The 17,675-nt window shown below is 37.9% G+C and overlaps 1 protein-coding gene across 1 annotated transcript in view; it reads left to right on the top strand.

Moving 5' to 3' along the window:
- SH3YL1 (SH3 and SYLF domain containing 1) overlaps positions 1–17,675 on the top strand; it is a 65,780-nt gene that overhangs the window by 14,374 nt on the left and 33,731 nt on the right. The window contains exons 5-9 of the mRNA XM_024215815.1: positions 4,007–4,119; positions 12,060–12,188; positions 14,863–15,025; positions 15,891–15,963; positions 16,796–16,852. Coding sequence (XP_024071583.1) covers positions 4,007–4,119; positions 12,060–12,188; positions 14,863–15,025; positions 15,891–15,963; positions 16,796–16,852 — 535 coding nt within the window. The remainder of the gene's footprint in view (positions 1–4,006; positions 4,120–12,059; positions 12,189–14,862; positions 15,026–15,890; positions 15,964–16,795; positions 16,853–17,675) is intronic.

Below are 17,675 nucleotides of genomic sequence, written 5' to 3'. Positions count from 1 at the left end.
GCCACTGGATCATGTTATACCTTTTTCTGCCAGTTGGAAAAGCCTGTTGTTAAATATTTGTTCCCCATTGTAACAATGCTGGTTCTGGCAGGATCCAACGGAGAGTATCAATTCAGGACAAATTGCTTCAAGCAGAGCAGTCACAGCCCAAGGCTGGGGTTTTTCCACCTCCAAGGCAAACCAAACCGAGAAGACTTTGGTTTTACCCCACTGGCTAACCACAAGTCACACAAGCAATTCCCGTAGACACTCCAATTTCCCAGTATCGCCACCAGTGCCACTCGTTATGGCGACAAATGGTTATGAAAACCAACACCCCAGTAAAAGAAAAAAGGTTCTCTCAATTCCAAAGGACCAAGCCCCAGACCCAGTTCAATATACAAATCAAATCTTACCCACAAATCACGCTGTTGCCAGTCCTTTAGAATCTAAAATCTAAAGGTTTATTCATAAAAGGAAAAAGATATAGATGAGAGCTAGAATTGGTTAAATGGAATCAATTACATACAGTAAGGGCAAAGTTCTTAGTTCAGGCTTGTAGTGGTGATAGAATAAACTGCAGGTTCAAATCAAGTCTCTGGAGTACATTCCCAGCTGGGGATGTGTAGAGCTTCCTTGTAGCAAAGTCCCTCCAGAGGTATGAAGCAGGATTGAAGACCAGATGGAGATGAGGCATCAGCCTTTTATAGTCTTTTCCAGGTGTAAGAACACCTCTTTGTCCTTACTGTGGAAAATTACAGCAAAATGGAGTCTGGAGTCACATGGGCAAGTTCCTGCATACTTTGCTGAGTTACAAGGCGTATCTGCCTTCTCTCAATGGGTCAGTTGTATAGCTGATGGTCCTTAATGGGCCATCAAGCAGTCTAGGCAGAGCTAACACCAACTTGTTTGGGATGTCACCCAGAAGCATAGCATAAGTTTGAAATACAGACATTATAGAGCCAATATTTATAACTTCAAATACAAAAATGATATATGCATACAGATAGCATAACATAACCAGCAAACCATAATCTTGTCTTAGACACCCTATTTGACCCCCTTTATACAAGATTTGGTGCCACTACAGGACCTTGGTTGCAACCACGTTCTATACAGTCCCAGATTATGTCAATAACGTCACACCCATGTAGGAACTTATGAATCGTGATCAAGTCACTCCTTTGTAAACTAAAGAGATTGAGCTCCTTGAGGCGGTCACTGTAAGCCAGGCTTTCTAATCCTTTAATGATTCTTGTGGCTCTTTTCTGACCCCTCTCAAGTTTTCCACCATCTTCTTCAATTGTGGGCACCAGAACAGCACACAATATAACAGCAGAGGTTGCCCCAGTGCTAAATATAGCAGTAAAATAACCTTTCATCTTCTACTTGAACCTCCCCTGTTTATGCATCCAAGGATCACATTAGCTCTTTTGGCCACTGCATCATACTGGGAGCTCATATTCAACTGATTATCCATCACAACCCACAATCTTTTTCAGAGTCCCTGCTTCCCAGGATAGAGTCCCCTGTCATGTAAATATGGCCTACATTCTTTGTTCCTAGATGCATACATTTTTATTTAGCCATATTAAACTGAATATTATTTGTTTGTGCCCAATTTACCAAGCAGTCCAGATCTCTTTGTATCAATGACTTGTCCGCTTCATTTTTTACTACTCCCCCAGTTTTTGTGTCTGTAACTGTGTCTTTGTGGGTCACAACTGAGAATACGAAATTCAGGACAAACTGCTGAGAAATAGGGCGGATACACCCCCAAAATGCTGTGGTCATTCTTCCTTAAGATGTACCAAACCAGCAACAAAAGTAAACTTCTGTTTCACCATACTGACTAACAAGAAGTCAGAAAAGCAGTTTCCTTAGGCATTCCAGTCCTTGTATCGCCACCAAAAACACTAGGCTTAGAGATGAGTGGTTCTTTAAAACCAGTTTCATCAAATAAAAGGTTCTTCTGATCCCAAAGGACCAGCCACACACCCAGGTCAATATATAACTCAGATCTTACCTAAAAATCATGTTGATGCCAATCCTTTAGTAACTAAAATCTAAAGGTTTATTTATAAAAAGAAAGAAAGAAAAGTGAGAGTTAAAATTGGTGAAAGGAATCAAATACATACAACAATTGCAAAGTTCTTGGATCAGGCTTGTAGCAGTGATGGAATAAACTGCTGGCTTAAGTCAAGTCTCTGGTTGCTTCCAAATCATTGGAAGGTCCTCGATCCCTTGGTTAGAATGCTCCCATTAATATAAATCCATAGTCCAGAGGCTGGAGCAGGAAAAAGGCAAAATGGAGGTGTTTTCAGGGCCTTTTATAGCTTCTGCCTTGTGGAGGGAAACCCACTGTTTCAAACAAAGCCCTCAGCACAGCCAGTGGAAAATCACAGGTGACAAGATGGTGTTTGGAGTCACATGGGCAAGTCACATGTCCATGCATGATTCCTCTTAGTTACAGTAGAAGTCATTACCTATACTTCAAATAGCACATTCATAGGAAAATCCATTCAGGGTAGATGGAGATCTTCCATTGTGAGTTAAATGCTCCTTGATTAGCTACTTAATTTGAATAGTCCCTTCGAGATGTGCAGGCTAAATACCTTGTGGGCGTTACCCCAGGAACAAACATTTAAAATCCAGGTGTAGAGCCAATACTCTCAACTTCAAATACAAGAATGATACATGCATACAAATAGCATAATCATATTCAGCAAATCATAACATTTCCATAGACACCTTACTTGACAATCTTTGTACAAGATTTGTTGCAAATATATAACAGTGGTTGCAACAGTAATCTATATGGTCATATTTTAATCAAATAATGTCACAATGTCATCTGCAAACTTTATCAGTGATGATTTCAGGTTTTCTTCCAGGTTATTGATAAAATTGTTAAGTAGCATACAGCCAAGAACTGATCTCTGTGGGACCCCACTAGAAACATACCACCTTGATACTGATTCCCTGTTTACCATTACATTATGGTAACCTATCAGTTAGGCAGCATTTAATCCATTTAATGTGTGCCATGTTAACCTTGTATTGTTCTATTTTTTAATCATCATGTTGTGCAGTGCCAAGTCTAATGTCTTTTAGAAGTCTAAATATATTTTATGAACATTATTACCTTTATCAACCAAACTTGTAATCTCAACCAAAAAAGATATCAAGTTTGTTTGAATGGAACTATTTTCCATAGACCTATGTTGAGTGGCATTAATTATAGTTCCTTCTTTTAATTCTTTATTAATCGAGTCCTGTATCAGCTGCTCCATTATCTTTCCTGTGATCAGTGTCAGACTGGTATAACATTAAGGGTACGTCTATACTTACCTCTGGGTTCGGCGGTAAGCAATCGATCTTCTGGGATCGATCCCGGAAGTGCTCGCCGTCGACGCCGGTACTCCTGCTCCGCGAGAGGAGTAGGCGGAGTCGACGGGGGAGCCTGCCTGCTGTGTGTGGACCTTTGGTAAGTACCTTTAAGTTCGAACTAAGGTACTTCGACTTCAGCTACGTGAATAACGTAGCTGAAGTTGCGTATTTTAGTTCGAACTGGAGGGTTAGTGTGGACCAGCCCATAGTTGGCAAAGCATCATAATCCGGCTTGCTGTAGCCAGAAAATGGGTTTCCATTGATAATGGGAAACTGTAATCATAGGTATTTTCCTCAGTGACTTTTTTTCTTTTTCCTCTTGCTTCCATCTTTCAGGACAGGTGAATGGTAGACAAAGAGGAGAGAGAGAGAACAGCAACAACAACAAAAAACCCTCTAGCTGCATGTTGCCACAATACTTAAATGATCAAGAGTAATAAAAATGCTCAGTTTCTTAGTCTAATTTTTCACTAGGAGGATATCTTGAAGTTGGCTCACTCCAGAAAATGGTTTATATACTCCCGTGTTTTTGCTGATCTACAGATTTGCATGTTTGTGTTCTTTCCTTCTTGAGATAGATGAACTTTCAAATATTTGTTTCAAGTAGCAAATATAGTTGTTTTTACTTGATTTCTAGGTGTCAGATTTAGTAATAATACTGAACCATGAAAGAGCAGTTGAAGCTTTTGCAAAAGGTGGCAATCTTACACTTGGAGGAAATTTTACAGTGGCAATTGGGCCTTTGGGAAGGTGAGTAGCATTCAAATATAAAATTCAAGTAATGTGTTTTAAATGTATGTATTAACAAAAAAGTACTTCCATAATCCTATTTAAAATATACTTGTAAATTTTATTTAGTGTATTCTAACAAACTGCTCAATAATTTTGTGGCAAACCTGTCATTCGCTTGGCCAGTGTTGTCTTCATAGTATTATGCCACTTTAATTGGATACAGATTGTGCGATCTCAGTCAGGTCTTGTGTTTCTCTCAACCAAGCCTACAAAAAGGAATGGGAAAGAGGAAGCCTAATAGAAGTTCAGTCTAGCTTAGATGGAGACTGTTTGTAAGTGGAAAGAAGAATTGATTGCCTCTTTCTGTGTATGATTGAGAGAGATGAAATCAGCTAGGTTCAGAAAGGCCCTAGAATTTGAACATCTGGGAACTAATACAGAAAGTTCTTAGTGGAGGGCCCTGAGTTTTACGATTAGATTACCTTGTTGGTCTATCAGACCCCAAGTTTGTTAGCCTTGAGCCAATTTAAGACTCCTCTTTTTCACTCAGTCTTTTGCTTGAGAGAAATGACTGTGGGGAACATTCTAACTTTTATTCTGGTGTGGTCATTTGTTTGGGTTGACCAATTGTTTGACTGTTTTAAAGTCGGCAAAAAAATTCTGTCAAACCCATTTTTTGACAGAAAATTGGGTATTGATTAAATGATTTTTGTGAAAAGTGTCTGCTTACCACAGATTTTTGGTCAAAAAACCAAATAACCATAAACTGAAGAAAAAAAATTGGGGCCAAACTAAAAAACTTTGATTCAGTTATGCTTTGCTGCCTCATGGAAGTTGCAGTTCTGTTGCGTCAGGTCCCCATTCTCCTCTTTGGGCCAGGTTCCACAGCTGGATGTCATTTCTCATAATGCACCACAGCCTTGAGACTCCCATGATGCACCACCCCCAAAGAGGGGAGAGAGTGGTGCATCATGAGAGTTGGAGTCCAGTCAGGGAATCCAACCTATAGAAGAGAATAAGAGTATAAGGCACCTGAACTACCGCTCCCATGAGACACCACTGCAGCATTTCCACATAAAAATTTTTTTGGTTTTCACTCAAATATTTCACGAAAGTCAATTTTTTCCAGGGAAAAAAACATTTTCTGACCTTTTTTTTTTTTTTAAACATCTCTACGCAGAGGTTGTATGATACACATTTCAGTATGAAATTAATACATAATACAATCTTCCTGGAGCTGTACTGGCATGAAGTGATGATGCTGATACAAAAAGATTTATTATAGCAAGTCATTGTATACAGTAAGTTGTATTTTTAAAATCAGTTGTATTTTATTTTGCAGTATAAGAATGAAAAGAATTTACCAAAGGGAAAGGATAATAGAGTTTTTTGGGGGATCTTTAAAAGCCTGTTACAGAGCACTTTTTATAATGGAAACAACTATTTTAAGTGTCCTTTTAAACAACATCACATTTTTTATTCCAAATATTAAATGAGACTCTCTTCATACCAGAGGTTAATATGGGGAATATTTTGCCGTTTCCTTGTTTGATTTTGCTATTTCCTTGTTTGTTTACTGGATTTAGCAATTAATATTAATCATAAATATGTTCTGTAGCATGTTAGATTTTCCCCATGGCTAGGTTGTTAAATCAGAATGCAATTCATATTTTGATAACAGATGAGGGTTATGTTTTTTTATGGTTATAAATGTCATACTGTAATGTAACTTAAAGACTAACTTTATATTTTGCCAGCTCCTACCTGTTCATTCTGAAGTCTTCTTACTTCCATCCTGAGCCTCCTAATAACTCCAAGGAATGAACAAACACAAGTCTTGGGGTTGCAGCAGTGGTTGCATACCAAGATCTCATGCAAAACTGAGTTTCTGCATGTAATGTATTCTTTCCTTTACTCGAGGAGCTAGATAGGGTGCCATTCCATCCCTTTACCAGAAGTACTCTTAATATGTATAGGAACACATAGCATTCAATCTCCTACTTATTATTTTACATTGCTTAGAGATGTATTAGGTACCTCGCTGCCCTAGATAGCTTGGATTATTTATGCATATGCTGTGATAAAGGAGCAATAGCAGAATGCTCAGGGTTTGGATAGAGGAGAAAAGACTAGGGTCCCAGGAAAAAGCATATGTGGTTATTTAGGAAAGGCATGTGTACACATGGCTGACTGAATAACTTCTTGTGTAGGTTTAATAAATATGAATATCAAAGAAATACTTTGCAATAAAAAAATATCTTGGTACACTGACTTTTTGTGAGCATCTATATTGGAGACCAAAGTGAGACCTCCCTTTGAAGTCCAGCATTACAACTTTTCACTTCTGACATTTAAGAGTAGTGCACTTAGTTGCAGTAAAAACGTTGAACTCTTGCTTTGCCCTTGGTTCTGCCATATGCTTAGAATAATTCCATACGTGATATCTGACTACACCCTCTAGTTGGTCATACCCTGGTTTTGGCCAGTTATAGGTTATGGCACAGAATCTGGCAGGGCAATTTTCTTTAAAAATAAATAAATCTGATACCCTTCTTCTGAACATAATAGCAGAAGTCAGTTTTAAAGATGGATTTCAATGAGGAGGCTTAGTAGACCAGCTCAGGAAGAGCTGTTCCATTTGAGATGACAGCATTAGAAAAATATGAAAATGATTGTGGGAGAAACAAACAGGGCACCAAGACAGAATGTGGAGAGGTAAATAGTGGTGTCCTCCAGGGGTCTGTACTAGGAGTCTGTATTAGGACCAATGCTATTCAACATATTGATAAATGATCTGGAAAAGTGGCAAATTTTGCAAAGTTACTCAAACTAGTTAAGTCCAAAACAGACTGTCAAGAGTTACAAAGGGACCTTACAAAACTGGGTGACTGGGCAGCAAAATGGCAGATGAAATTTAATGTTGATAAATACAAAGTAATGCGCATTGAAAAACGTAATCCCAACTGTACATACAAAATGATGGGTTCTAAATTACCTGTTTCCACTCAAGAAAGAGATCTTGGAGTCACTGTGGATAGTTCTCTGAAAACATCCACTCAATGTGCAGTGGCAGTAAAAACTAACAAAATGTTAGGAACCACTAAGAAAGGGATAGATAATCAGACAAAAAATATCATAATGCCTCTATATAAATTCATGGTACGCCCACACCGTGAATATTGCATGCAGATGTCGTCGCCTCATCTCAAAAAAGATATATTGGAATTGGAAAAGGTGCAGAGAAGGGCAACAAAAATGTTTAGGGGTATGGAACAGCTTCTGTATGAGCAGAGATTAAAAGGACTTGGACTTTTCAGCTTGGAAAAGAAATGACGAAGGGGGGGATAAGGAAAGAGAAAGTGAATACAATATACAAATTAAAGAAGTTTAAAATCAGAAATAGGTGATCTAGAATGCCTTGCAATGTACTAGGACCTTTATGTAATAGTCATTATTGATCCTTGGTGAAATGACAAAAACAAACAAAAAAACAATGGAATACAATAATACCTGGTTACAAACTATACTGGAAAGATAGACTAGGCTGTAGAGGTAGGATAGTAGCACTGTTTCTAAAGGATTCCATTTAATTTAGCCAGATGAAAATTCTGAATGGAGAGAACGACCCAGTAGAATGGATACAAATCCCAAAATGAAAGATTGTGTATATTAATAGGGCTATACTACCAGTCTCGGGATCAAGAATGAAACAGAGTGTGCAGAATGTTGAGTAAGATCAATGAGGCAGCCAAAATCTAACAAAAGTATGGTAATGGAGAATTTTCAATGATCCCCATATAAAATGACACAACAGGACAAAGTTGAGAGAAAATGTCTGAACGCTTTAGGTAGTTGTTTCTTGAAACTACTACTTCTCGAACATGCAAGAGGAGCAATTTTTGACTTAATCGTAAGTAATACACAGGAGCTAATTCAAGAAGTGACATTAGCTGAGCCACTGAGCTATAATGACCATGACAAAATTAGGTTCAGCATCCAAAGTGTGACGTTTCATTCCATATGATTTTTGAAAATATGCTAATGGGTGTGAATACTGTATAATGTAAATGGAATATGCTTCATGCAAAAGATCTGTTGTAAGGAATCATTACAAAGTTTATAATCTACTGAGTGTGGGCATCCAATTTGTATCAATGTATCAGAAACTAGAAATATGAAATATAACTCTGAGGTCCTATCGTAATTATGCAAAGTGTGGGCCATTAATGGTGGTTTGGAATCTTGATGTCTCCCATCAACTAGGACAATTGGTTGTAAATAGCTCTGTTTACCTGCAAGCCTTCCTGTGAGTCAGGCCAGGAAGAATGAAGGCTTGGGGTCTCCCAGGACATGTGACCATGTCACCTGGTACTGCAATCCATCTTAAATCAGGTTCTTTTCCATTTAGAAGGAGGGGTGGGGACCCAGAGAGACAAAAGATTCCCGACTTGTGCCAAAGCTATATAGGGAGTGGAACAGAACAAAGGGGCTGCAATCATGAGAAATCCCCTAGCTATCACCTGAGCTGGAACAAGGACTGTACCAGGGGAACGGATTGGGCCCAGACTAGAAAGTAGTCTAGTCTGTGAAAGAAGCTTATTGGAACATCTTTGAGAGTGAGATTTTATCTGAAATCAGTTTCTTAATGTATTCGGCTTAGACTTGCGTGTTTTTGTTTTATTTTGCTTGGTAACTTACTTTGTTCTGTCTGTTGTTACTTGGAACCACTGAAATCCTACTTTTTATAAAATCACTTTTTGCTTATTAATTGACCCAGAGTAAGTAATTAATTCCTGGGGGAGCAAACAACTGTGCACGTCTCTCTATCAGTGTTATAGAGGGTGGACAATTTATGAGTTTACCCTGTATAAGCTTTATACAGAGTAAAACAGATTTATTTGGGGTTTGGACCCCATTGGGAGTTGGGTATCTGGGTGCTGGAGACAGGAGCACTTCTTAAGCTGTTTTCAGTTAAGCCTGCAGCTTGTAGGGGATGTGGTTCAGGCTTGGATCTGTGTTTGCAGCAGGCAAGCATGCCTGGCTGAACAAGACAGGGTACTGAAGTCCCAAGTTGCCAGGGAAAACGGGCTCAGAGGTAGTCCCAGCACATCAGGTGTCGGTCCCAAGGGGGTTTCTCTGACCCAACCTATCACAGGGAGATTGAAATGAAATGAGAATGTTAGTCAAAAAGGCCCTAAACCTAAAAGTAAAGAAAGTAAAGTTCCTAGAGGTGGCATGGATAGTACTAAAAACACAATAAGAGTCTCAGCTTATCTTCACTACAACAGTTAGATCAAGTTTGTTCACCTGAGTTCCTTCTTTCCCTGCTGTTTCACCAATAAAAAGAGCAGTGTAGACATGAGAGGCACTGCATGGACATGTAGAGAACATGTAGGGAATATATCCTGGGTATTTACATGTGTAGGGCACTCTGCTCTACCTGCATAAGTCATGCCTCACCATCAGCACTGATATTTATACCCATGCTAGCTGGGTGTTCAGTGTCTGTACTTTACATGCCACCACACTTGTAGACTTGCCTTCTGAAACAACACACTTTAGCTACACAAAATGACTAGATTAGCAGAGGGAATGGACTAACACCTGATGAGTTGTTGTGACTTCAGCTGCTGCATTGCCATTGTGTTACTAGCTTGAGCAGCATTCGAGCTTCAACCCTCACCTCCTGACAGAGCAGCTAGCTCAAGTTTAAACCACCACCTAACTTAAGCTAGAGATATTTTTGTGTGGATGAGAGTCATGTTAGGGGGGGAAACTTGAGCTATACCTTGAGCTAACTCTAAAGTGAAGACGAGCACTCAGAAGACATGCATGCTGTTGAACTAAAAGACAGTGTAAGGCAAGGAGTTTAAACTAATGTGACTTCATTGCAAGGTTTGAGAATCTCTTCAAACAGAAATCCTTCAAAATCTGGAAATCTGACCCTAGTAAAGTTAATATACAGGAGCATAAATTATAGCAGGCAGTAAATACATGGGGAAATTGGAAGGCCAAAATGGATTTCAAAGAGCAAATAGCTAAAGTTTGTACAAATAAATGAGACTGCAACCCTGTCTCATGCTGACCAATGTTATTTTGTCTCCTTGTACTCCTCTGTCCATCTGTTTGTATCCACCTGTTGTCTCTTGTCTTATGCATAGATTGTAAACCTCTTGGGGCAGGGATCTTTTTGTTCTGCTTATACAGGGCCTGGTACAGTGGGGTCCTGGTCCATGACTGGGGCTGCTAAGTGCTACAATAATACAAATAATAAATAATGTAATGTTGATAAATACAATATAATAAATATTGAAGGAGAAAATCTAAACTACTCATACACATTAACAGAGTTCTGAATTAACTGTATCAATCCAAGAAAGGAACATGGGCATCATTGTTGACAGTTCAGTGAAGACCTATGCTTAATGTGCAGCTGTGGTCTGAAAAGCAAACCAGATGCTTGGTCGTATGGGGAATGGGATGATGAATAATACAGAGAATATTCTAATGCCACGTCATCTGAAATACTGTTTACCGTACTGATCACCCCATCTCAAAAAGGATACTATAGAACTAGAGGGGTTCAGAAAAGAGCAACAAGAATGATCAAGGGCATAAAAAGAGCTCTCATAGGAAGAGAGACTTAAAACACTGGTTTGCTTACCTTAGAAAGGAGGTGAATAAGAGGGAACATAGTAGAAGTATATAAAATAATGAATGGTAGAGAGAAGATAGAGCAGGATTTTTTGTTTAACTTGTCTGATTACACAAAAACAAAGGGATAGTCAATAAAATTAAAAGGTGAGAAATTCAAAACTGGTAAGTTTTTTTCATACATTAACATGTAATTAAACTGTGGCTTTACAAAGTTGTTCAAGTCAAAAACTTAATCCAATTCAAAAAGAATTGGATATTTTTAATGGATATCAAGAATATCCAGAGTTACCTTATTAATGTTAGCAAATTTTGGGGAAGAGATGTTAAACCTCATGCCTCAGGGCTTAAGTGATTTTTAAATATTAGAGACTCAGTTGAGACCTAATTTGGGGGGCAGATTATTCCAGATTTGCCTGTTGCAGGGTTTTTACACCTTCCGCTGAAGCATCTGGTACTGGCCACTGCTGGAGACAGGATACTGGATTAGATGGAGCTTGGACCAGAGACAGTATGGCATTCCTATGTATCTATGTACTCCCTTGCAAAACAAAATTCCTGCTTACTGCTCTGCTTCCCAGCATAGCAAAAGAAAATTGATACCAATGTTGTATGCCAACAGTCTAAAGATCAGTGTTCTAGAAAACTGCAGTTCAAACAATGTATATATGGAAAATAGCTATTTTATCTTTAAAATAGAAGTAGTATAGGGCATTGAGTTGTCTGACAATATTTTAAAAACACATCAATTTAAATTTATATTGCATTGTCTTACTTTTTTTTTTAAATCTTCAATGGAAATAATAGGATTGATCAGAGGGAAAAGGAACAGATAGACATGAAGTAAAGGCTATTTACAACCTATAGGTAAAAAATACTTAAATTACAGGTGAACACGTGGCTGCAGCTTAAATCTGCAAATCTATATTTTTAAAAGGAAAATGGCCATCTTTCTGTACAATTTTATCACATCTCCAAAATGGCTCTTTATTTCATTGTCTAAGTGACTGGATAATTTAATTACTGTTTTATTTCCCTACGCATAGTACTTCTCACCCATAGTGCACTTTTACTTTTTACTCCCTCTCAAAATCCAGATGTGGAAAATAAGCAAGGAATGCATTTGTTCAGTTGTAGCAAAAAAAAGAAGCAAAGTAATCGGACAATAAGTAATGCAGATTGTCAGAAATAATTTGATCATTGTGCCAGCGAATTGTAAAATTTAGAATGAGCAATTGTCAATTGCTGTTCATGTTACAATAGCATGTTGATAAGAGCCATGCAAACTTTTTTCTTTTTTGCAGAAATTTAGAAGGTGATGTTGCCGTACGAAGCTCGGCTGCTGTCTATACATACTGCAAATCGCGAGGGTTGTTTGCAGGGGTATCTTTAGAAGGAACATGTTTAATTGAAAGGAAAGAAACTAATCGCAAGTAAGTCCGTTTCAAAATCATAGAATCATAGAGTTAGAAGGGATCGCAAGGGTCATCTAGTCTAATTGCCTGCCAAGATGGGGGATTTGTTGTGTCTAAATTGTCCAAGACAGATGGCTATGCAGCCTCCTTGTGAAGACCTCCAGTGAAGAAGCTTCCACAACCTCCCGAGGCAGTCTGTTCCATTGTCCTACTGTTCTTACAGTTAGGAAGTTTTTCCTGAGATTTAATCTATATTGTTCATGTGTGTTTCTTCCATATTTTGTACTGTATCATCCAATGGGTTACACTGGAATTTTAGTGGGATGGATCTTTAGGAAAATATTCAAAATAAATCTTATAGTGAACTTTGTAGAATTGATATGCTCTGATGTACTACTTTTGGTTGTGTTGTGTTCACAACCAGTGCCCTAATTTGTAAACAAATCAGGGTAAGGTAATTCATTGTTCAGATACTTAAAATGTCTACTGTATTTACAGGGTTAATAGAAAGGTGAATATTTGATATATATTGGTATAGTGCAGTGGCGGGCAACCTGTTGCCTGCGGGCCACATGCAGCCCATCAGAGTAATCTGATTGCGCTGGCCCGCCACTTCCTGCAGCTCCCATTGACTAGGAACGGTGCACCGCGGCCACTGGGAGCTGCGTGGGACCGTGCCTGCCAATGGTCAACATCAGCAAAATGTCTCGCTGCCTGCAGTCAGATTACCCTGATGGGCCGCAGGTTGCCCACCCCTGGTATAGTGGAACAAATTCTTTCCTTGGAATGATTTCAGTAGAAATTGCAGGTGATTATCCAAAGCAAAATTTGGCCCATGGTATCTCCAAAAGCATTAATGGTGGAATTTGAGTATTGGAATTATATTGCCTCCATATGAACATTTATTCCACTGTACCATGCCAAAAGTTTATTTCCGATGTGAGTTATTTATGTCTTTTTTTCCATTAAAACAAGCTTTTGAACTTCTGAGGTATTAGATTTGGCAGGGAATGGCAGATATCTGGTTCAATGTCCTTTTAAAAAATAAATTAGGGATTGTGGTTTAGAGCCCAACTAAAGATGTTCAAGAGCTGCTTCTTACTTTTTTGTTTTGTTTTGTTTTGTTTTACCCGTAGCTATCAAAACTGTCAAAATTGAGATTTAGGTCCAGTTTTCTAAATCTAAAAATTCTTTTCCATTCTAGTGCCATTGTTGTAAACATACACATACCAGATTTCTTTAACTTTATTCATAGTAGCAGCCGTGTTAGTCTGTATCCATAAAAAGAACAGGAGTGCTTGTGGCACCTTAGACACTTTTGTTAGTATCTAAGGTGCCACAAGTACTCCTGTTCTTTTTAACTTTATTGTCAGCTGCTTTATAAAATGATAGCAATATTGTAAAATCAAAATTATACATAGATAATATGATAAAACTAAAATCTTTCCAAAATACTTTATTTTTCATCCCTCCTCCCAAGAAAATTATACATTTACTTTAACACATGGTTCCAAAGATAAACTAAAATGCAAAGAAATGAGGTTTTCCATGCTGTATTCTGACAGGTTTGAAATCTTGTTTGAGTCAGACCACTTGGTTGAAAATTACATTAAAATAAAACCAGTCTGAGTTGGAGACAATTAAAATTTGTAATTGAATATGTCTCCTTTTTCTAAAAATCTCCCATCCTAGTATTGCTGTTTATAAGAGTAAAGGTTTTTTAAAATCCCAAATGTATTGTACCAATTTTAAGCTGAGCAGTAGCAAAGGCATTAATTCATATTTATTAAAAGCTTGGTTTTGACAGGCCCTTATGTGAGTACATGTAGAAGATATGGGGGGGAGAACCTGCAAGCATGTTCTCCCCTTGTACAGCCGAGGCAAGGCCAGAAAGCAAGATGCACACACAGCAGACCATGCTAGTGGGTGGGTCCTAAAGATTCGTGTACCCTGTGAACTAGGCCACTCAAGGAGTCTAAGTCTGTGAATTAGGCCACTCAGTGAGTAGCTAATTGTATGTGCTTAGAAACAAATAACACATCCACTGAAATGTTTATGGCATATTTGTGAAAATGGATACTGTTGAACATTACCAAGAGTCCAGTTTCCCTTCTTGCTCTAATACGAAAGGACTCTTTAAATAAATAAATAAAATCTGTAATCACAATATAGCAAGAGTTTTGGCAACTTGGTACCACCTGTTTTCTATGGTCACCCAGAGTTATTGTGGTTGATATTAAAAAGGCCACATTAAAAGCCCTTTAAGCTATAACTGTTTTCTGTGAAACCAATGTTCTCTTTTCTTGTTTAATGCTGACTTTCAATGCAGCAGGTGATCCTGCAGCTGACATCTGATAGTGTGAACACAAAAAATCCTGATTTTCCATTTTTTGCACACCACCATGCTTTTCTATAGAAAATGAGCTGCAGCAAAATATTGGTGAAAATTAAGCTGAAGTAATAATAAAGGGAAACAAGTCTGTTCCCTGTACTTTATTGTTCTCAATTTATATTGAGCATAGAACAACTTCTGCCATTCCTTCATGAGTAATCAGTTTAAGAAATCAAGTAAATGTTATTTATACAACATGTCGAAATGGTGCAGTACATAGGGAGTCTTTTAAACTGTAGGTTAAACTAGAAGTATAGCTGAGATGATGATTAAAGCAACTGATATAATTTTTTGTGCTAGATTTTATGGTCAAGATATTCGAGCTAGTGCCATTTTATTTGGTGATGTACCTCGTCTTACTCAATCAGAAGATCTGCATGAAATTCTGGACTCCTTTACTGAACAATATGAAAATGAGGAGCAGAAAAACAATGCAAGAAAAGCAGCAAGGGAACAAAGGAAGGTTTGCACACATTTTTTTCCATATTGGCTCTCTCTGTTGCTAAATCCTTTCATTTACAATTGGATCCAATCCTAATATTGCTGTGTAGATGGCACTCACATTGAAGTCACTGGATATGTTGAGTGCTGACTGATGGAAGGATAGGGTGTCTTTTTTGGGTATACTGTATTCACTCAAGTGCACTGTTCAGTATTGCCATGGGAACCTCCTCCATAGAAGAACATTACTATTACCTTAAGTTTTGCATACTCCAATCTAATTATATAATTCTTCATTACATTGTTTCCAAGAAGGCAACCAGCTTAGAGAGGCATATCTGTATTTGATGCACTAGAATCAGAAAAGTTTATTCAAAATATTCTTTTTAGCTGCAGCTTGATCTTCAAGAAAAATGTTCATTCTTAAGAATATTTGGAACAAATCAGGGTTTTTAGTTCTTTATCTGCTCCTTCTGTTTCTCATCAAAAATTACAACTCTTGGATTGGGCCATCATATTTAATCACTGAAAAGATGCTGAGAATTATGGGACAACACATTATCAATGTCTAGGCAACATTATCTCTCTAGACGTAACAGCTGATGCTACTGAGAGAGACTACAATATATATCATGTATTTTCCACCTTTGTGTTAAAACATCAAGCAATAACATTTTTCATTTACACATATAACTTTGTGGTGAATTATTATGCGGCTATATCGAAATTCGTCTTTAGTTTTACAGTTTCAAATGTAATGACATCAAGAGGCAATATCTGATGGGTTCTTCTTAATTTCTTCTAGATTATCCTCAGGCCTTCAGTTATATTAACCTGTACTTGCTAGTGAGGTGAGATTTTGCTATTTTTTAAATTATTTATTTTAGGCTAATGATCCACCTGTTAAACCATCGTCAAGGCCACAGTCACGTAAGCCACCTGTGTGTGCTGCACCAGCAGGTATGAAAATGTTTTGATAACATGAAATTGTCGCTATATGTGAAAGAAGAGTATTAGAAATACTATGAGTATGATGTTTTTATGCTATTCAATCCCCTTTTCTTGTGTGAGCTGGTAACTTCTCTATAACAGCTTGATTTGTCAAAAAGTGGACTATTTTGGGATAGATTCGTGAAAGATAATGGGTGACATTTTTCTGGTTTTTATCTAGTCTCTAAATGCAACTAAATGTTTACTAAACAGACACTACAAAATGGCTGTTTGTTTTATTACTACATATTGTAGATGACAGCTGAATATAGAAATTAGTGCCAGTTTTACAGTCATGTATGTAATAGCTCAGAAGGGACATTAAAATTAATTGGGTACATAATGGTCCACTTTGTATGATGGATTTTTTTCCTATTTAAGGGGACTGTTTTCTTGTAAAAACTGCTGACTTTTAGGAGGAAGTTAATCTCTTCTGGTCTGGGCCCAATGAGCTGCCGCTTTTCATCATCCTCTTCAAATAGGTAGATGAACCTTTCACTAGGATAGTGTCTTAATTCCTTACTCTATTTTAGTCTTCCTTCTGCCACACAGCAAGTGACGCTCCTGCTGATACTATTTTTTTTTCCTGCAGCTCCTTTCCTATTCTGTTGGGAAAGAGATGAATCAAAATTTCCATCCCTCAGTCCTAGTTCAGTAAATAGCTATTTCTGCTCTCCACCACTCCTTCTTGGCTAACTACAATAATTTGTGGATACTGAACATATATTACAAGAGCAGAAAACAAAGTAAATTGACCTATATTGATATGTTATATAAATTAATTATTTACATTTTCCTGCAGATGTAAAAAATCCACACAAACTTTATCCTGAACTTCCCAATTACCATGCCACTGAGGGTAAGTACTACACTTCGAATTTATTTTATAAAGGTCACATGCAATGGGTGTGAGACTGCATGGGGATATTTTGGAAAACATTATACTTTTTAAAAAAATTCTGTGCTTGCATCACCTTGTCGTCTTTATTATCCAGACTCATCCCATGAGTTAAACAAATCAAGATTCCCTTCTGTTTTTTTATGTTTTAGAAATGTTGTATAAACATCTACCTTTATCTAGTTCCCTGGCTTTTTACTCAGACAGCAGGTGAATCTCACCTTCCTTTCTGTCTCCTTGTGGCCTAACTTCTTACATTTCAAAAATCCTTTTTCCCCATTCAATATACATGTCCAGTCCTATAAATAGTCAGACTATATTTGATGATACCACCTTAATGAGGCAAAAGAGATCACTATGACATAACAACCTGTGTCCAAGTCTACCCTCTGTCCTCTGTGCACAAAGAAGTGTAAATCCTGTTTTATATAAACAAACACCCACAATGGTCAAATCTGATTACCATCATAAGGTTAGTTTGCCATTGCATTTACCTCCTTTCATAGGATTATGCAGTGGTTTGAGATTATAAATCTGCTTTTTGGTGTAACACAGAGATCACTTGTGCTGTGGTCTGGACTGTCAAGTTTTTTGAGGTCAAAACAAGGGCCTGGCTCATTTTCATGCCTAACTTAGGGTTACCATTCGTCCGGATTCCCCCGGACATGTCCGGCTTTTAGAGTTAAAAATAGCGTCCGGGGGGAATTTGTAAATGTCCGGACTCTCCCCACTCCCCCCCCTGCAGAGCACTCGCTGCTGACAGGGCAGCCGGATGGATGGTGCC

The sequence above is a fragment of the Terrapene carolina genome, unplaced genomic scaffold, assembly GCF_002925995.2.
Source record: "Terrapene carolina triunguis isolate 2854851 unplaced genomic scaffold, T_m_triunguis-2.0 Scaffold42, whole genome shotgun sequence".
Lineage (NCBI taxonomy): Eukaryota > Metazoa > Chordata > Testudines > Emydidae > Terrapene > Terrapene triunguis.
Note: the sequence above shows the minus strand (reverse complement) of the source record. Positions and strands in the feature narration are given on the sequence as shown.